Raw genomic sequence first — 21,416 nt, 5'->3', positions numbered from 1 at the left:
CATTATGTAGTAGTACTTGTTTTTTTATGATCGAACGTGATGCATGCATAGTAGTATGAGATTCTTTCTCTTTGCCTATTGTATTTCTACTCGACATATATCTTTATTTTAGTGGTGTTAGTGGTGCATGTGCAGTGTTTGCAGTAATGATGTAATTCAATAAAAAAAAATTATATTTTAAAATTAATAATGCTTCGTCCGTCCCTAAAGAGTATGGACAATTAATTCGGCGCGAGTTTTAATAAATAAGGGGAAAAGTAAGAGAAGGAGAAAGAAAGGGTAGTGGAATAATGTTAGTGGAGAGTCGAGTCCATATTATTGTAAGGTATAAGTGGTTAATGGTAATGGTATAAGTTGTAAATAAAATGATTTGTAGGGGTAATATGTTGTTTGAATTTCTAAAATTAGAAAGTTCTTATTTTTCAGGAATGAACGAAAAAAGAAAATTTTCACACTATTTGGTAACGAAGGGAGTATTCAAGTTTAAATCATCTTTGTTAAAATAAATCATTATATTTAGTAATGTGTAGCATTCATTTGGCTCGGAGTGAAAGGAAAGTTCGGACATCAGACACACACACGCACCCATATATATACCAAGACAGCATAAAAAAGTTTTATCTCTTCACAAACTCTCAGTTAGGTTTAAATTCTTGACACGGAATCTTATCCGAATATACACTATAACCCAAAATATGGAATCCGGATAGTACGAATATACACTATAATTTCAACAGCTATACATCAAAATCAGATGTCCCTTCCAAGAAAATTCGAGAGACAAACAATAAAGAGGTGAGTTGCTTCATACAAATTGTATTATTGCAGGCCTACCAACATCTTCGAAATTAAGAATCGACTAAACACCATGTGAAAACACAACCACGGCCAAAAAAAGAAAATTAATTATTTATTATAAAGTATTTTTATTTTAATATCAAATAATTAAAAGAATTATAAAAAATCCATATGCCCCATGTAACGTGGCCAAACATTTCTAGGACAGCTGGCGATTAACATTATATATCCCACATATGAAAAACGTGTGTCCTCGTGTGTCCTCCATTAGTGATGTGATTAATCCCAATCCCAAACGTATATTTCTTCGTAATGACATAATGCTATTAATAGATTGTTCCTTGTACTCATATCCCACTTTGAGATTTAGGTCATAATCTCGATTTTAGTTTTAGAACCATCCTATCAAATTACAATGAAAAATTAATAAACTTCATTTATATTGCAAAAGATGAAGAAACTCTAATTTAATAACTAGTGAATGTGATGCACAATTAAATAAATTCCATACAAAATATCTAGAATAGATTGATATATCTTGCGTCGATCGACATCTAAAGATGATTTTTGTCAATTTAGGTAGTGTTTCCATTTCTAAAATAAAATAATATCAACATACAATCTAGGATTGAGATGTGAAATTATTTTAGTTATAAGGGGCTAACTATGACTAATTATCCTATGATTATCCATCTAGAATTGAGTTGTGGGTTGAATCTCATGAACCAAACACACTACAAATTTAATCTCGGATACAATCTTGCAAACCGAACACCCCCTTAATATAACGATGTGTAAGATCGAGACATAACACACCTAAGTCGAAGGTGTATATAATTCTTGTCCAACCTCATTCAGTTTGAGGGAGGTGACCCAAAAACAAATTCATGCGGACTTAACCCAAAGCGGACAATAACACACCGTTGTCGCAGTCGACAATTCGAACAAAAAGGTTTTAAAAAATTACAAACATTTTAAAAATCGGAAATAATCAATAAATCACTAAATTAACATAAATTCAATTGTTAACCCTTTTTAAATTGAACTCCTTTCATAAATTAATTAAAAAAAATTATTCTATATATAGCATTTATCCTCATCCATGTCGACTCAAATCAATTATTAGCAAGTGGACCTTACTATAGAGGAATCACATAACTAATTCCATATATAATATTGGTGTCAAGAAACACCTCTTCTCACATCAATTGATCAATATTCCTCGTTTTTCCTACAAAAACTTGAATTCCTCAAAATCCATGGATTCCTCATTCATATTGTTCTTCTCTTTAGCTCTCGTAATCATCCTAAGCATTTCCATAATCATCACGAGACTAACTAGATCAGCTTGGTGCAGCTGCGCCATCTGCCAATCCTACGTGGACTCGCAGTGGCGCAGCCGCTTCACCAACCTCTCCGACTGGCACACGCACCTCCTCCAATCCTCGCCGTCGCGCACCGTCCACATCCACGTCACCAACAACGTCATCACCGCCAATCCCGCCAACGTCGAGTACATCCTCCAAACTAAGTTCCACAACTTCCCCAAAGGGAAGCCCTTCTCCTCCATCCTCGCCGACTTCCTCGGCCGCGGCATCTTCAACGCCGACGGCGACACGTGGCGCTTCCAGCGCAAGATGGCCGGCCTCGAGCTCGCGCGCGCCTCCCTGCGCGCGTACGCGCTCGAGGTCGTCCATCACGAGATCCACCGCTGCCTGATTCCGGCGGTGGATTCTGCTTCTAGAGAGAAGGGGGTGTTGGATTTGCAAGACGTTTTCCGGAGATTCTCCTTTGATTGCATTTGTAGATTCTCCTTCGGGGTGGACCCCACGTGCTTGGAGCTCTCGGACTTCGAGGCGGCGTTCGACGTCGCGTCGCGGCTGTCGGCCGAGCGGGCGATGGCGGCGTCGCCGCTCGTGTGGAGGGCGAAGCGGTGGCTGGGAGTCGGGAGCGAGAGGCGGCTGCGGCGCGCGGTCGCGGATGTCGATGCGCTAGCGGAAGAGGTGATCCGGCAGCGGCGGAGGTTCGGGTCCGCCGGCCGGAGGGATCTCCTGTCGAGATTCATGGATAGTGTGAGTGATGAGACTTATCTGAGGGATATAATAGTCAACTTTTTATTGGCAGGGCGGGACACTGTGGGGTCCGCCCTGACCAGCTTTTTCTGGTTGGCAGCCCGCCACCCTGGGGTGGAGGCTGCTATACTAGAGGAGGCGGATAGGGTGATGGGAGTGGGAAATTCGAGGATCACGGAATACGAGGAGATGAGAGGGTTTCATTATCTTCATGCGGCCGTCCATGAGAGCATGAGAATGTATCCACCGGTCCAGTTCGATTCGAAATTTTGCCTGGAAGACGACGTTTTGCCCGATGGATGCCCGGTGAAAAAGGGCACTAGGGTTACGTACCACCCGTACGCGATGGGGCGTATTGAGGAAATTTGGGGGCCGGATTGGGCGGATTTCAAGCCGGAGAGATGGTTGCGAGACAGGGTTTTTTGCCAAGAAAACCCTTATAAGTATCCGGTGTTTCAAGGCGGGGTTAGGGTTTGTCTAGGGAAAGAAATGGCGTTACTAGAGGTGGAAAGTGTTGCACTCGCCTTGTTAAGAGAGTATCGTGTCGAGCTAATTGACTACCGCCCGGTCCCAGTGTTCTCACCCGGCCTCACAGCCACCTATCGTGACGGCTTGCCGGTCTTGGTGCATCGCCGGTGAACCATGCAAGTCCATAGACTTAGTACCATTTGTTAAAGTTCTCATGTTTATACAGTAGGGCTTTATTCTAGCTAGTAATGTAATTATGAATGTCCTTAACAATTATTGATTGATGTATCATTTTATGTCCCATTTAATTCATAGTGTGTGCATTACATAGTGTGTGCACTAGTGGCTGTCTAGAATCTAGATCTTGTATTATTATGTCTAATTATCATTTACTTTCCATAATGTTATGCATATATGTGTCGTTGATGTAGGTGATGATACATAATGATTTTTGTTGAATAATCCATCATTTTAGTTTGGTCAGGTGAATATATATGCAACAACTATTCTTTTTAATGAGGAATTAATTAATGTTGTTAGCCTAATTAATTAGTATTACAAACGTGTGAACCGTTAATATTGTTAGCCTAATTGATTATGATTTACTAACTACATAATTCATGTTTTGGGCATTATAAATTATAAACATCACACGCACATATACGGTGCGAGTACTGGAAAATAGACTGATAAACATAATTATGTTAAACAGATGCAGTCACATAATTTAATAAGGAAATTAAAGAAAAAGAAAAAAAGGTGTATGTTATTTCATATATTGACACTAAAATAATTGAAATGGAAGGGGCAATTTTATTGTTTGGAAACAACTTTATGCTTATACTTTTATTTGTCGGTAATAGTATTTTATTCAAGTCAAGTGATGGCACGAAAACTCCTTAATGAAATTCGACTTTCAAAGTAACATGTTTTTTTAAATATCGTAATTAGATGATTGAAACATTTATTCAAACTTTAAACACATGATTAAAAACCATTTAAACATTTTATCATTAATATTATAAAAAAAAATCTATGTAATTTAAAAAATTACTAGCTTCACAGATAATTTAGGCAAAGTTTACATGTCTAAAAAAACTACTCTATGAACGAAAACGACCTATCGAGTTTTATTTAAAAAAAGACAAATTAAAATACATTTGATCATCACAACAATAATCGGTACATCTAGTGGGAAAAAATAAAGAGGGAAACTTACCATATATTAACATAAAGGAAAAAACACAATTTCTTTCCTAATTCAATTCTGTTTCCAAAAGGAAATACTTAAGTTTTTCTTTATATACTTACATCTTCTTCCAACTCTCTCATTCAAAACATTCGATCAAATTCTCTCTGTCCAAATCAACTCTCTCAAATCAAATTCTTGAATCAAATGAATGGCTTCTTCTTCTTCTTCTTCTTCCCATTTCTTCTTCTTCTTCTTCCCATTCCTCATGCTGACGAAAACACTGAAAAAATCCAACACCTCTCCTTCTACAACCTCAAAAACAACACAATTCCAATGCATTGGCTCATCTCGCTTTCTTGGACCAAACCCTAAAAAACCCTTTCCTCTTCCCAAGCCCAAATCCACCACCACCAAATCACCAAACTCATCCTCTCCCAAAACCCCTCCCTCCGCGCGACTCCACGTGGCATGACCTACTACGAGCGATGCAACAAACACCCTCTTCGCCCTAGCCCCCGGTTTGCAAGTCGAGTCGTGGAGCTTGAGCGATGATTCTCCTACAAAGACGACGATAATTAGCGCTTCTTTCCCGAGATCATTGCGCCTCGCAGTCTCCCCGGAGAAGGGGGCGCTGACGGACTACATGGTGTGTCCGTACAGCGGAGGAGGGGAGTGGGGTGACGTGGCGGGAATGTGGCGGCGCAGTAAGAATGCGATTTATTTTACGGATGATTATTGGGAGAGGATTATAGCTACGGAGGCCATGATTTTGGGGTTTTCTGCTTGGAGGGGTTTTTGAATTGGAGATGGAGGAGATCAATCCGCCACTCTCCCTTCTTCCACGTGATAAATATCATCGATTCATAATCCAGCGTAGTAGATGTATTTGTTTGGCTAATTTTGTTTATTGAATGAAAATAGGTCATTTTGATTACCTCTAATTACTTTTGTAATTGTTGTTATCTGTTGACAGTCGGTTTAGTAATATTTTAAGAGATATCTATGGCAAAAACAGCAAATCTATTTTGTTTTTTATAACCAAATTTGACTTGCTCGAAACTCTTTCGACCGTATTTAGATAAAGCAATATGCATTCAAAATGGCAGTAAACCCTTGTTGAGCTATACAATAATGTATGGACGGAGGGGGAGTCTTATATTGCTAACTTATAACTTAATTACTAACTATAACTAAATAATAGCCATTAGATATTCAAATTAAGGACTTAGATCATTAATCCCTAAATATCAATACGATCAACGAAAAACGTCAATAAGGCCATAGGATTAATTCCAAAAAATATCAATAGGGGTATTAATGTCAATTAACTACATGTTTAGTTATAACTAACTTTTAAAAGAAATCCCAAAACTTTAAATTCATATAACATATATCAAATTAAAGATATTTTCATAAGGATTCCAACGATATCATACATGCATATGTTCCGACGTCAAAATTTGAAAAAAAATTCAAAATTTTTAATTTTTTCGTACAAGCAGAAATGTCAACATACTATATAAAATATATCAATATAATACATGTAGAATGTCAATATAAGCAATGGATTAACATTCTTAAAGCATTTTGTTGACATTCTCAAAGCATTGAGTTGATATTTTTGAAACACTATATTGACATTTTCATCAAAAACCCTAATTTTGAGTTTTTTCTATCTTTTTCGATTTAATTAATAAAAACGAAAATTACACGTGGCAAATTATAGACCACACGTTTTCTAAAATCCTATGGCCTTAAATTAGTTGTAGTTAGCAATTAAACGATGAGTTAGCAATTGATCACTCCCCGTATGGACAGTATTGTTTCATGAATTAATTAATTATCAACAGCTAGGGCTGACAACCCGATAACGACCCAACCCAATAAGGCCAAACCCGAACCCAACCTGTTAAGGAAACCCCAAACCCGAACACGAACCCAACCCGCCACCTTCAAACCCGGACACGACCCGAACACGATAACGACACGAACCACTTTGGGTTGACCCGACACGATATCGACCTGAACATGATACCGACAAAAACCACTTTGGGTTGACCCGACACGATAACAGCACGACAACAACCTAAGCACGATAACAACACGATTACAAATTGCTTCAAAAGAGCGAAAATACTAATAATTAAATTAAACTTATTAAATCAAAATAAAAAGAATATAATAATAATAAATTATATTATATAATTATTTGTTGATTAGTTATGCTACTACATAATACCTGAATTAACGTTTTGTATCTATAAGTATAAACTTATTTTTCATAAATTTATTCAAATTATCCTTTTATTCTAAACACTAATTGATTTAGTACTATTTTTCATTTGGATCTCTCACGGTCATTGTATTTTATTTCATTTCTTTCGACTACTTTAATTTTTGTAATTTGAAATATAATTTGAAGCTTGTAATGTCAAATATTTTCTATATATTATAACACATGGAGAAATATGCAAAGTAGGGTCATTACATGGTCATTTAATATTATTATCCAAAATTACATGAATGAAGACATAATTATATATTTTGAATATATTAACTAATACACTTGAAGTGTCACACGCCTAGGTGGACGTTGAGAGCAACAATCTTCTATCGTCGAACTAGCTCTTATGTATCATTTGATGCATTATAAAATATAGCAGATTATTAATCATAAATTAATTTTATAATATGGGTCTAAAATTTGTTGTGGTTTATCATACTATTTAAATATATCAATTTATATAGCAAGTCATATAATTAAAGGATATGTTACAACTTACATGTTGTGTTCCACATGTTGTTATCATCATACCATCTCTATTATGATATTATTACACACTATGGAAATAATTATAAAAGTAATATTAAAATAATACAGTAAATGAAATATTGAAAATATTGTGATTTATCATATAGTATTACTAATAAATTTTCATGATCTTATCGATTTATGTAGCAAGTGCTATACATTTGAATGTTGTATTATTATTATATGTATTGAGTCCAACAATGTCTCATCATTGAATGACCCATATTATATTGTTAATAATTTTAGATAGAATAATCAACCAATATGTATAATATTATTTTCAAAATTAAAAGTTAGAAATTAATGATAAAATATCAATGGTTTCAAAAATAATATGAGAGAATTTCCAAACAAAAGAGTGTTTTCCTAATTTATACTTTGTAAAAAAAAAGCAATTTATTTATCTTTATATCATTGTGATAGTTTAAATAAAATGACTAAAAAATTATTCCATCATTATTCCATTACAACTATGGATGGTTATTCTCTCTAAAAATTTTCTTTTAATAAGGGTCTGGTACCATATCTGTACTACAATACAAATGAAAAATGAAAAATTATAAATAAGGTTAAATTAGTCACAAAAATATGTAATTAATGATGCTATCTAATCAAAATAAATTAATATTATCCTTTTTAAAATTTGAATGGCATTTTGTGTATGCAATTTTTGTAAATTTATCTTTACTCAAAATAAAAATACTAATATTAATTTTTAACGGGTTACCCAACCCGACCCGCATCCAACCCGCATCCAATAAGACTTGATCCAAACCCAATATTTTCGTGCGGATTTGTGTCGGATTATCGTGTCGTGTCCAAAATTGCCAGCCCTATCAACAACATACAATAAATTATGGTATACGGGTGAAATCATGTTAGTTTAGTTTTATGTAAATGAAGCCCTTGCTTTACAAAAGGCCTTGTGTTTCGAAGCATAGCGTACATATTTGCACTGACAAAGAGATCGGAGGAAGCTGAATGATACGTACACGTGCTTCTAGCCAATAGGGAATGGGGGTATATAGGGTTGTGTTCAAATCAAAATCAATATAAGATGCATTAAACAAATGTAAGGCCTAACTATACCCACTTTACAACCCAATCTGGAAAAAATCTCTTGTTAAATTACACATAATGACAAGGTAAAATTTTCCAACTGCTACTTCAAAACCAGAAAATTTGGGGAAGATGAGAAGTCCAAGAACTACCAACCACGAAAAAAAAACATACATATAGCAGTGGAGGCTCCGCTTCCCATCTGAGTAACAAAGAGAAGGTTGTAGTAATCATAATCATAGTAACCAAAAAGACCACCAGATCCCTTGGTGAAGCCACGGGAGGGGGAAACCCTCAACGTGCTTTGTCCACCTTTCTACATCATCCATGCTTGAAGATTTCAGAACTTGTCCTTGTGACATCAGAGTCGTGCAATCTAAGATTAGCAGGAATAGGTCTTAATTGTATATTTTTACTGGCTTCTCGAATGTGTGGCGATTCTGCAATGATTTTAAAGGCCAAAAGGAAACAATAAATTATGAACCATCATGAATTGTATTCATACACTTGATGTGCCAATTGAAAGTTTAGCAATATTATCAGATAAGTGGTAAGCAATAAATGAAGAAAATGAATAAGTATGTCCAAAAATATTACCTGGCTCGCATTATAAGACCTTTTGGGGGTCGTGTCTGAGTGCTCTAACCCCAGGTACTGCTCCCAGGCACCATATACATCTCTTCTCTGAAAGAGAGAATTGCAAATTCCTCAGTGTACGTACTTAGCATTGATAAATGCTTGAATTGCATGATTGATACCAAAACTTAAGCCAAAAAAAGGAAAGATTTGAAAAGTAGAAAGACCTGGAAACGGGTTGACACAATGTCCGAGTCCTCTAGATACTCTGGACGTCCCAATGACAAAAAGGCAAACTTCCACTGAATAGTTAAGAAGGTACACAAAACAGTTAGAAAACTCCCGGTCTCCTGGTATAACCAAACCTTAGCAAAGTGCATATATTGGTTCGACAGCAAATGGTAGTACCTTAGAAAACTCCTCATCTGGGACCTGCAATTTCTTTTGAATTCGTGCTTTGACCTCTGCTAATGTCTCTCCTTCGTGAATGACCAAAAAGAAAGGTTCACCGAAATTCTGAACTTGCTGTTTGACCACACAAAAAAAAGTTAAGGAATTTAAATGTTTATTCTATAATGCATATTAGAATCCGAATCCTGTACATATATTGTACCACTTGATTCTGTGCAGTCTCCTTTGTGAAATGGTAAACATGAATCAGGCGATCATGTTGCCCCAAGTTCTTTTCTTCTTCCGGAATCTAACATAGAGCAAGAAATCAGGTTTTATAAGATGAACAAACATAAAACATACTGTAAGATAATACAAACCAACCAAAAATGTAAATATGTAATGTATGATCTTATAACTGAGAATCGATTACCACTTTCCACTAAATATGTTTGAAAAATACTTATGTTTTTTACATCTTGGACTGTTGTCACAGCATGTCTTGTATCATTTGATACAGCAGGCATGGTTCAACCATATAAGAGTATAAACAAATATAGCAGTGTCAACGACAAAATATTTTGAGAAAAGATACCTCCTCTGCACGTAACGTCCAGTATTGATCATTTATGTTTTCAATCTTCTCATGGGTAGGGAAAATCTGTAAAATGAAGAGAGCAGCATGTGGATTATGAGTCTAGGACGTAAATGTAGTTTTGTGATCTAAGGACACTGCAAATCATAACTTCTAAAAAGATAGTGAAAAGACGTCAATGTCATAACAGTTTAGTGTACAGGACGTCAACAAGATCACATTTGACATTTTGTTCCAACCGAAATTATCACAAGATAATGAAAAACAAAATCCTCCTCAAGCAGAAATGTCCAATCCCTAGAATGAAAACAAAGTAAATTCCAAAGAGGCATTCACAAACATCAAAAGATCAGAATGTCACAGCAGTTCTGTTCAGAAAAGAAAAAAAAAGAATGTCACAATAGAGAGCATTACCTTGTAAATCTTGTGATAGAAAACTTCAAGCAGTCTAAGTTCAGCATTTGGCTGAGACAACTCTACCTATCATTAGATAAAAAGGATGTCAGATATCATCAAGCTGCTCATGATATACTCTCACTTCCTTGTAGTTAACACCAAGGAAACTTGCTTTAAAATGTTAAACAGAAAACACTCCAAATAGCAGTGAAGGTATTAATGATGAATCAGTTTCATGACCTGTTAAATTAAATGTTTACCCTTCCCTTACATCATGGGGCATTCATTGAACACAAAGCAGTTCCATGTTTACATAATTGATTACAAATTGCAGAGAACCAAGCTTACCTTTGTTTTAATTTCATTGAGGACATCTCCGACAGTGCTAGGTTTAGGCAACCTAATATTAAGGATTGTAGCCTGAGAAAAAACATAAGAAACATGTCAATGATTTATAGGATTCAGATTAATAGAAATTTTCAAGGGTAGGTCAGTTTTGGTACCTCATCTTTTGTTGCATGATGGAACGCAACCTTTAAAGTTTTCAGGCACTGCAACTCTGGAAGAGGGATGTCCAGGACTTCATAATAGAGTATATCCGATATCTATCACAACCCAGTAAATAATCTGTGGTCAGTAATAGTATTGCACAACCCAGAAGAATGCTTGCATACTCTCTGCTTACAATTAGCCCATGAATGAGCAAAATAGAACCACCTGATTGTAGTGGACAAGCATGTCTATCAAATGATCAACTGATCGATATTTGATAGGATTGGGCTTTGGTTGCTGGGAGTAGCAATTGTGAGGAGTAAGCCGGATTTTAGATGGATCATCCAAGCTAAGGTGTTGGGCTACTCGTTCCACAACATCATCATAAGTGTGATTCTTTGCCCTGTACGTCAAGTCAAAAATGGTTATACACACTTATCTCAAAAAGGGTTCTGACTAATTCAAATGAAACAGAGTCGATAAGTGATATCAGATAGTACTCACAACTCCAAACAAAATTCATCTTCCTTGGGCCTCTCCAAAGCTCGAAAATGGACAATCTGCCAGAGTTGAACCACACATTGAGGAACGGAGGTAAAGGGGAAAGAGTCAAAGGGTGCAAATACTAGTTACACACAAGAACTTCCAAGACTAGCTTTTCGCACATGTACATCAGTTTCGGTCAAAAGTCCCATAGAATATTAAGAAAACATACCAAGTTGGTACAGCCAACCCCTCAACAATGAAATGAGGTGGAGTTGAGTGTTGACATAAAATTATAGTAAAACGAAGTTTGCCAAGAAACAGTTGAAAAGAGAATGGCAGGGAGTGAATGGAAAAAATACTAAGTGATATTTGGCAGCATTTAAAGATCAAAAGCTTGAGTAACAGCACATTTCATGAATTATTTCTTAAGAAAAAATCGCAAAACTCAGAAGAGGGACAGGGGAGGGGGAGTAATGTCAACCTGGCGATTTTTCACATATTCCAGATATGAAGGAACATCAGCAAACCGAACTTGCTCGTCAGTTTCAGGGGGTGGCCATTTCTGGAAGCAGATAATGTCCCCATCTTCAATCTGTGTGTGCGTGAGAGAGAGAGACAAAGAGATTTAGCATATGGTACACAAAGAGACACATACAAGTTATTTATAGTAAATAAAATAGAAAATACCTGACTGAACCGAAATGAAGCTCGTTTATCAAGGCGTTCACACATAACAGATGGCTCAAATTTGATTTCCTGTAGACATTGGAAATAATGTTCCGTGAATTATAAATCAAGAAAAATAATACATGTTTGTCTTATGTGTAACATCCTATTGTCCAACAGAACAATCCAGATGTGAACTATTGTATAGTGACACAACATACCTCAAAGAGTTCAATTTCTTGATCAGAAGCAAACCCAGCTAATTCATTCAACTTCATTAGGATCTCAAGAGGCTTGCCAGTACTTTTTACAAAAAGCCTGCCAACATATCTGGAAAAAGAATGATTCAATGATCATATTAGCAGGCAGAATTCTTAGAAGTTAAAATGATGCACTACATTTTTGTTGAGTATGTTGTACCGGAGCTCTTCTTTATGGGGATCGTAGAGTTTAAAGAATAGCAGTATGTCTTCCTTAATCTTTTCTGGGGGAGGAACCAGTTGTAAATCCTATCATTTGAAAACAGTCAACTCACATTGAATAGGATAAATGAAATACCTACAACATATCAATACACATGTAAGTAGTAGTAGTATATATTATTTCTTTATTGGCAAAAGATATACCGGTCCACGCTCCACTTCCAAGAACAACTTCAATTCTGCATTATGGGCTTTATTTGATACTTCCCGCAGTGTTCCTACCTGCACAACATAAGCAGGAGAAAGAAAATAAACAAAATAACAAGGAAAAATTGAATGCCACTTTTAAGCATTCTGAGTCACAGGAATCGAAGAAGCATCAATCAAATAAATAAGATTTAGCAAAGCTAAAACCAACTGGGAAAGAAAGTTACTGCGTACAGAAAGCCTAAGACGATAGTTGGAAACGAAGCATCATCAATCATATACACAAAACAGGAAGCAACAATAGTACAAAATTACTTGATGTATCAGATTAAATAGGGAACCTTTTCTCTTTCATAAAAAAAGGACTGTTATTCTTAACAAGCACACCTTCTTATGACGATAGTTGGAAACGAAGCATCACCAACCATACACAAACAGGAAGTAAAACTGTACAAAATCATTCGATGTCTCATTGATTAAATAGGGAACATTTTCTTTTTGAAAAAAAGGACCGCTGATTCTTAACAAGTACACCTTCTAATGTGAGAAAACTGTTAAATTCTCTCCTCCATCCCCATTCCTCTACAACCCCCCGAACGCATAAAAAAGAAACAAACAAGAATTAACATAGAGAAGCCAAATAAAACACTCAATGCCTCAAGAATTATAATTGACATAATGCTTGTCAACGGCATCATAAAGAAAAAAATTGGAAAAAAAAAAAAAGAGAAGTATATAAGCAGGCCACCCATCTAAAAGTAGGTAGTGCACACCTATTATGACATTTTAGTTTCTGTAGATACTATCAATGAGTGCCACAAGCACCATCAAAATGGGAACCACCCATGCAAATAAAACACAGATAGTAACACAGATAACATAATTACCGTTTGAGCTTCCTCCTGGGGTGTCAATGGTCTGTTTGGGCGGTAAGTATGGTTTTGTCTTTTTGCCCATATCCAAAAGCGCTGAAATTGAACAGGTATACCAAGTTCTTTGGCGACCTCCTCCTTCAAAAATAAGCATAGACATAAGTGAGACATGTACTTTCACATGAAACATGAAAAATGCTTCATGATGTTGAGATGAATCAAAAGGAAAAGGAAAGAAATATGCACATGCACAGAGTCAGAAAGGGAGAAATGCGCGTTGCAGTAAAGAACCAAATGTGACGGAAAAGAGTAAAAACAACCAGGAATACTGATTAAGGGTTCTAATTTTAAGCATCAACCCAGGATTTTTGGAAAAATAAATCTTTCTAATTTTAAGCATCATTAACGTTTGCACTTGCATTCCTTAGAACAGGTTGGCATTACTATTATTATTATTATTATTATTAATCTCATGCATGACTCATCGATAAATTTCTATGTGGATTTTTGTAGTGTAGCATTTAATGTTTTTACTTAGAAAAGTTGAAGATGAAGCATACTATTTCCAAATGCATTCTATCTTCAACTAAGTGTTATCCTAGGTAAGTTAAAATTAGCACTTCCTCTCCAAGTGATCTTACCTGCCATCACCAAATTTAGATCCAGAATAAACAAATGATCCCACTTTGTGCATAATTACATCATTTATCAGTATCGCTGTTGGTTTACTGAAATACCAATAGAATCACTACGACTGACCAGACCATCAAGGAACTATAATTGAACTGTTTCACTTCATCCAGTAAAAATATTACTCCCTCCGTCCCTGAAAATTTGTCACCTATTTCCTTTTTCGTCCGTCCCTAAAAGTTTGTCACCTTTCACTTTAACCATTTTTGGTAATAGACCCCACATTCCACTAACTCATTCCCACTCACATTTTATTTTAAAACTAATATATAAACGTAGGACCCACATGCCACTAACTTTTTCAACTCTTTTTCTATTACATTTCTTAAAACCCGTGCCGAGTCAAATGGTGACGAATTTTGGGGGACGGAGGGAGTATCACAGAATAATATGTTTCATCACACAACAAGCTACATTTAGGGTAATAAATATTTCCCTAAATTCAAGCAAAAGAGAAAGTACCTTGAAAAGGTTAAAAGGCATCTGTTTCTGGATTCGGAAATTACGGACTTTATCATGATCAACAAGGTCAAAATAGATATCCTTTCCAATTTGCTCCCTCAGGTCCTCATCTCGAGCAACCTGCATCGGAAATGCTTCAGCAATGTATTTCAAGAATAAGAAAGTAAAGTCTACATGAGAATGCCTGTTGAGAAAAAATAACCTTTATAATAGTGTAAAGGTGAGCCTGTGCTTTGTATCTTCTCTTATCTTCCTTTTCTTCTTGTTCCTTTTTCAGTCTTATCTGGTTTAAGTAGGGCATGTCAAGTTTCAGATAAGAGTATGAAAAAATTACCTTAAGAAATAGCAGATGTACAAAACATAAATATTACCCTAAGATGCTCAGCAATGTCCTTCTCATCCACATCACAGATTATTTTGTCCTTGTCGCTCACTCGTATATACACAAGCATGTACGCATTCGAGTATTTGGTGAATTTGAAAGGAGTGTTATTGTAACCAGGATTTGTCTGTGGCAACTGTAGCATAAATGAACATAAGCACCACTACAATAGAGAGTTTGAGAGGATAAATATCAAAAAGCAGACATATCACCTCCTCCTCGCCACCATACTGCTCTTCTAGTGCCCTTTTCACATCTTCTTTGGTGACCCTCTCGTCATCAAATTTATACCTGAAAAAAGAGCCATTGCACAAAAGTGCATATGCAATATACAATGGCAGGATGAGACTGAGCATAAGACAAGACCAAGTAAACTCATCCAATGTAACAAATAATTGCATGTCTTGGTGCAGTGATCACGATAGAACTGGTAAGCTCCAAACCATTCAGTATCCATGTATATCTAAGTATATATATATGAAGGGAAGAACAAGAGCAAGGGATAATAGATTCTTCAAAAGTACTGAGACCTACCATTGATCAGTAAGAGTTGGCCTGATGAAGGCATAATAGTGTCCACCATGCACCCCGCCACTATGAACTAAGACACTGTTGACATGAAACAAGCAAGACAAGTATCCTCTATCAGCTTCAGGTCAAAGGTATGACAGAAGAACATGCGAGGATAGACGTATATATTAAGGGGTCCAATCACCTATGAAGCGTGTAAAGATTCCGTACACTCCTATCAGCATCGGGTGATAAATATTTGCCATTATCTCTATCAAGATCAAGCTCTAATGGAAATTCATAGCGGTCATTTATCTGCATCAGTGACAAATTACAATTGATTCAAAACCTATTTTTCGCTTGAAGGTCATCATACATAAACATTGAAGCACTGAAACGAAAGTTGTATTAGGAAAAAATATTGATTATGCATGCACTAGTTATGTAAACCAAGCTGGAAAGGTCAAATGGTTTTTTTTTCTCATCTACATTGAGGAGCTGTAGCAAAAATGAGCCACCAGCACAAGGGATCAAACTGAGGCCATAATAAATTTACACGATAACTGATTGGGACAGTTTGTAACAGTTGAACAAATTCAGCACCATCATCTCAGTATAAGCACAATTTCGATATCATGAAAGAGATTTGAAGCAAGAACAATTATATTTAGCAAAAGAAAACTGGATCTTGTGGAAGCACTCGTGAAAAATCCACTCTTGAGATGAAGAAGTTTATGGTGTGAGCCACTAACCTTCACCATTGTATCTCTCATAAAATCATACTCGAATCGCTTTAACTGAAGCTGTAGAACTGGTGGAAAGTCAATGAACAAGACACCCTTCTTGGCATCCTAATATTTAAAAAAAGATTTTAATTAATATGTAGAGAAAAGCTTGTGTAGAAGAAACATTGTATCAATCATAAGGAATACGAATAAAAGCATACAGAAACTGTAAATCCTAAATAAAGCTAACTTAATTTTCATATACTTGTGATTGGTCAATCCCTGCTGCATCTAATGAAAAAGAATGCATCTGTCATGACTACCATAATTTACGACGCCATCTGAAATGACATTCAAACAGAATAATGAAAGTCTTCCTCTAATGAAAAGAAATTTTTGTTCCCCGCAATCTTGTTGCTATTAGACCAACCTAACAAGATTTCCTTCCAATGATGACCTGTTCCTTGGACTCAGTGTGTAGCCATCATCACAACAATGAGTCCACAAATTACTTCACTTGTCAAAGTCAAGTACAGATGGATTGTTTTATCAATGCAAAAAACAGCATGCACCTCCCATAATGTCAATACATTTTTATCTGTTGAATGCTATAAAATTTGCTTGATAGCCATGCCATATCTCTAAATAACGAAACAAAGACAATTTTTCCCTCCACCGTATCATAATCCAGACAGGTGCCTAGCATGATCCATATGTAGTGTATCCATAAATATCTGTCTGGGCAGACGACTTCAGAGTTTTACAAACCAAGAGGTCTACCGTTATAAGTATGTTGTTGAGATTCATTAACAATCTCTCAATCAAAATTCACTTATCGCGACCCATAAATTACATGACTATTACAACATCATACATTGGAGGCACCAGAGTCACATTGACATTGACTCTGGTGCATGACTAATCACAAGAAGGCCAGAGTTCCATAGATGTATGACTATTTCAAAAGCTTTTTACATTTATAGACTGTTGAACTATTCTCATTAAATAGCTGACACAAGACAGATTAACATTCCTTCAAAAACTTCAATTAATGGAAATGTAACTTTCCCAGTCAGGTCTAGATTATCATGCAGCACACAGATATTCTTGCAGTTTTCAACCTTCAAGAAAGATATATAGATATAGATAAACTACATCATTATCTAGTAGAGGAATTACATACCTGCAAACCATGTTCCTCGGCATGGTATTTGTTATCTCCTTCAAGGCATTCTACTTCCACATACTTGTCAAATGAAGCATAAACATCCTTGCAACCTTTTACATCAAGTTGAAGGTCTGCACCCACAAGAACAACTGTTAAGATAAACTCATCTCTATTAAAAGACAAAGGCCATCCTCAGAACGAAATAATACCATAAAATGACTCTTTTCTTGTTGATTTGAAGTCCACGTTAATACATTCAATATAATTCATATGATGGCCTTCAAATAACTTTTGTATGGTCCCTTCGACAACAGTTCCCTGTCCAGTAAAAGAAAAAAAAAAGAAGTCCACAATGACCTTATAAGTACAGAAAAGAATCTTCAAGGAGGTCTGTTATGTCGGAATTTTCAGTACCTTCATCTTGTCTTCAAGCTTCTCACATAAAACTCTGTTAAGTTCTTGAACATCATGTTGCATGAATGAATCATAAGTGTCCCATCCAAATGATTTAGTCAATTCTTTTGTAGCCACACTGGTGTCATTGTATTGGAGCTTATAGAATAAACTCTGTAAAGCCAAAGGGATACTCCCAGTAGGGATATCATTCTCCGTTGTTGGCATATGATACACGGCCTGATATAACATGTTTAAAGTAAGGCTTCACCATACTTCCCTAATAATGGCCTTGAATAATTAAATATTGGCCATTCAGAACTAGATAAATTGCAAACTTAAATAACCTTTCTGAAATAAGGAATATGGTACAAAGTCTGCAGCAAAGAGTTCATGTAACAAGTTGCCCCCTGGTTCTTAAGCCCAACATAACCTGTCTCCTTCTTTGAGTCATATGCCCAGTAGTCAATAACCTTGCGTACAGCAACATCGGCTTCAACTAAACAGGTATCATTCATGAGGTACCCCTTGTTGGGATCATAAAGATCACTGAGAGGCATGAAAGATGTGAAACCCCAGTCACTCTCCCTTTGATTAAACTGGTGTTGCGTGTCTACAGAGCACAAAAACAAAGGAAGAATAAATCACAACAATCATGATTTAGGTAGCAAATGCTTTACAAAGTGACAGAATGTAGACAGCATTAATTTTTTCAACATTTTATAGCCAATGTACTCACTCAAAGTGAAATCAGTATTATTGTCAGACCAATAATACAATCAAATAAAATGTTTAGAAGAGATTTCGTGATAAAAGTCCTGTACGTAACTGAGAATCATTTAAGCAAGATTTACAAAAATCAGTATCTTGATTGCCATGTATATATGGAAGGAAAAGTATCAGCATAACTCTAGATTCTTTGCCTTCTAGTTTACAAACTTGCAGCATCCAATACAGGACCTATACCATGAATCAATGAAGAGATATTTATTTAAAAACCTATATTACGATCATATACATATACAGACACATGAAAGTCTCTATTTTGAGTCTCAATACTTAATTACATATCAAGCTTTAGCTACATAATTGCATCAAAACAGATCTAATTCTTGGGTATACCTTTCTTCACTGTAAGTTTGTTATGCATTTGATTGACTACAGCCAAGCTAAACTGTGCATATCTACTCCACCCATAGGGCAAGGTAGCCGAATCGGCCACATCTAAATACATCGACAAGAAGTCCACATTGTTTCCCTTCGGGAAAATAAGCACGCGCCTGCGGAAGGAAACTCGTGTCAAAAGGCAATCAAGTTGCTTTCCATAACAATACAAGGTGAAGCAACATCGAAATTTAAGAAATAAAGTGCTAAGTAGCTCTAACAAACATAATAAATTTCATTCTTCGGATGCCACCAACACGTGAACGTAAATGAATCATGAATGAGGCCATATTCGAATTCAAAAAATTACCATTTATAACCCCCAACAGTGAAGACATCAGAATATAGCTTCTTCATATTCAGTCGAGAAAAGTTCTCAATTGTCCACGTGAAACGTGATGCTTGTGGCTCTTCATTTGCCTGATTCCCCACACTTCTCGTGTTGTCATTGTCGGCCGGTGCCACTAGGAAATTATAAAAAGCTACTAATTTTAGTACACTTGCAGCAAAACAAAGACAGAATCATAAGTTTTGCTTATAAATCATAAAAAATGAAGAATCCAACAATGACATAGCCACATGTAACCAGGACATAAAACTCAAAAGACCAAATCACGGCAGTACTTAGCATGTATGTGTGCTTCCATCTTATAAACAGACATCAACAATTACAATAGTGTAACAGAGTGAAGCACCTTCCATCGGCTGAGGACCTTCGACTAAAGGCTGAGGACCTTCGACTAAATCCGAGTGTGGAACCAGCATCTCTTCATCTTCCTGCTGCTAAAGTCCAGAAGCAAAAATAGAAATGAGAAAGAAATGAGCTTGATCTTGATCCAGCAAAAATTAGGCTTCATTCCAGAAGTCACAATCTCGAATTCAATCATTCTCACTAAATCAGCACAATTACAATAAATTCAAATTGAACTAAGCTTAAACCTCCTTTCTCGCTCACGCAAAACCCTAGTCGATCCAACCATTCAGCCCCCGCACACCATACAAACGCCTAAACTTGCGGCAAAAGGCATGAATTGGAGAAAATGCAAACAAATTGCTAATATGCATGAACACACACAGCAATAGACCACGGAAACGATAGAAAGCCGAAAATGAGCAAATATGGAAAAATGAGAGTGAATAGGATAGTGGAGTTACATCCAACGGCTGAGGAGTCATCATCGTCATGGCTGGAGAGACAGCAGCCGACGGATCGATACTATGCAGGTTGTTTAGGGGAGAGAAAGAGGGGGAGGAGGGGGAGACAGAGGAGAGAGAAAGCGGGAGCTAGAGAGAGAAAGATGAAAGGTCTGAGGGATTTCTGAGTGATGGGGTCTCGTCTCGACATTCGATAGGGATAATTTGGGTGTTTTCACAATTGAAGGGGGCAAAATTGGGATTGGGAAATTAGCCAACAAAATCACGACGTGTGATGAATAACAGTACGAGGGCATTTTGGTCAATCGGATTAGAACTTTGGAATTTTCGACGCTGTCGAGTTTGATGTGATTTTAAGACTTTAATGACTTTAATCTCTTTATCAATTATTGGTATTACTATATAGTATGTTAACATTACATCATAAAAATACATGCATTTAAAATAATATAAAAATGAATGTATAATTGATAAAGTATAAAAGACGAGGAGAATAGTAGTTAATTTATTATTAGTGGATAATGAAACTCACATTATTATTTGTGTTTAATAATTTATAATGATGGTCCGTGATTTAAGTTATAAATAACTTACTAAATATAGGTAATTAGTTGTGGACATCTTTCTATGAATGAAAATGCTCATATTTTTATGGGACGAACGGAAATAGAGAGTGACATATTTTTATAGGACATGTGGAGTATTAAAATAGCATTTGTTCTCCCATAGTAAAGTTAAAAAATATCCAATGAAATTAAAAAAAATTAAAAAATCTAATTTTTGGGTAGAGGCATGTTCATGTGCTCACACGAGTCAAAACACTAACGGTCATATACCACAACAACTTGATTCATACATCTGTTATCTATTGTTTCATCACTTACTTCTTGAATGGAAGAGTGTCGACTTTGAAAATATCGGAATCGAGACAATGAATGTTGAGGTAGGTTGGGTTGTCAGTAGACGTTGTTGGACATATGTGTCTATCATCGTTGAAATTAGTTGTCTCTTCTTAATTATCATTATTTTTTTATTAAGTTGCACGTCAACGGTGTAACTATGATAGCATTAGCAATAAGACCCTAGCCACCACCTAGCGGACGGCGGTTGGCTAGGGTCCTATTGCAATAGCCGAGCTGTGGGGGAAGGGGAGGGGCGCCCAAGAGCACGGACTAGGCCGAGAGGAGCTCGGCGGTCGCTGGGTGCTAGCTCGATGCCTATTACTCGCTAGCACCTGTCGAGCCATAATTGTTTAGTTTTTTTA

At 36.2% G+C, this 21,416-nt stretch overlaps 2 protein-coding genes across 5 annotated transcripts; one reads left to right on the top strand and one right to left on the bottom strand.

Annotated features, from left to right (window-relative positions):
- Positions 1-338: 338 nt before the first annotated feature.
- LOC125209726 (cytochrome P450 94C1-like) lies at positions 339-3,764 on the top strand. The gene is made up of 2 exons (XM_048109312.1): positions 339-347; positions 1,944-3,764. Exons 1-2 carry the CDS (start codon positions 339-341, stop codon positions 3,507-3,509), a joined length of 1,575 nt encoding a protein of 524 aa, XP_047965269.1. The 3' UTR covers positions 3,510-3,764.
- Positions 3,765-8,372: 4,608 nt separating this feature from the next.
- LOC125212478 (ubiquitin C-terminal hydrolase 12-like) lies at positions 8,373-20,334 on the bottom strand. 4 transcript variants are annotated; one of them, XM_048112661.1, is made up of 32 exons: positions 20,153-20,334; positions 19,693-19,780; positions 19,308-19,461; positions 18,956-19,113; positions 18,181-18,446; positions 17,855-18,073; positions 17,650-17,758; positions 17,456-17,571; positions 16,300-16,398; positions 15,753-15,862; positions 15,572-15,646; positions 15,250-15,328; positions 15,027-15,173; positions 14,858-14,938; positions 14,656-14,775; positions 13,519-13,641; positions 12,629-12,706; positions 12,423-12,511; positions 12,224-12,332; positions 12,024-12,092; positions 11,818-11,928; positions 11,355-11,410; positions 11,073-11,253; positions 10,862-10,963; positions 10,707-10,778; positions 10,377-10,442; positions 9,963-10,028; positions 9,591-9,677; positions 9,386-9,502; positions 9,205-9,279; positions 8,999-9,085; positions 8,373-8,841 (listed from the first exon to the last, which is right to left on the bottom strand). In XM_048112661.1, exons 1-32 carry the CDS (start codon positions 20,180-20,182, stop codon positions 8,800-8,802), a joined length of 3,381 nt encoding a protein of 1,126 aa, XP_047968618.1. In that variant the 5' UTR covers positions 20,183-20,334; the 3' UTR covers positions 8,373-8,799. The 4 variants fall into 4 exon arrangements, with proteins under 4 accessions (XP_047968618.1, XP_047968622.1, XP_047968621.1 ...); XM_048112665.1 differs by having other exon boundaries at positions 19,693-19,777; XM_048112664.1 differs by having other exon boundaries at positions 11,076-11,253; positions 20,153-20,333.
- Positions 20,335-21,416: the final 1,082 nt, after the last annotated feature.

This window comes from Salvia hispanica, chromosome 3 (genome assembly GCF_023119035.1).
Source record: "Salvia hispanica cultivar TCC Black 2014 chromosome 3, UniMelb_Shisp_WGS_1.0, whole genome shotgun sequence".
In the NCBI taxonomy this organism is placed as follows: domain Eukaryota; kingdom Viridiplantae; phylum Streptophyta; class Magnoliopsida; order Lamiales; family Lamiaceae; genus Salvia; species Salvia hispanica.
The sequence above is the reverse complement of the archived record's forward strand: the minus strand, read 5'-3'. Positions and strand labels throughout refer to the sequence as shown.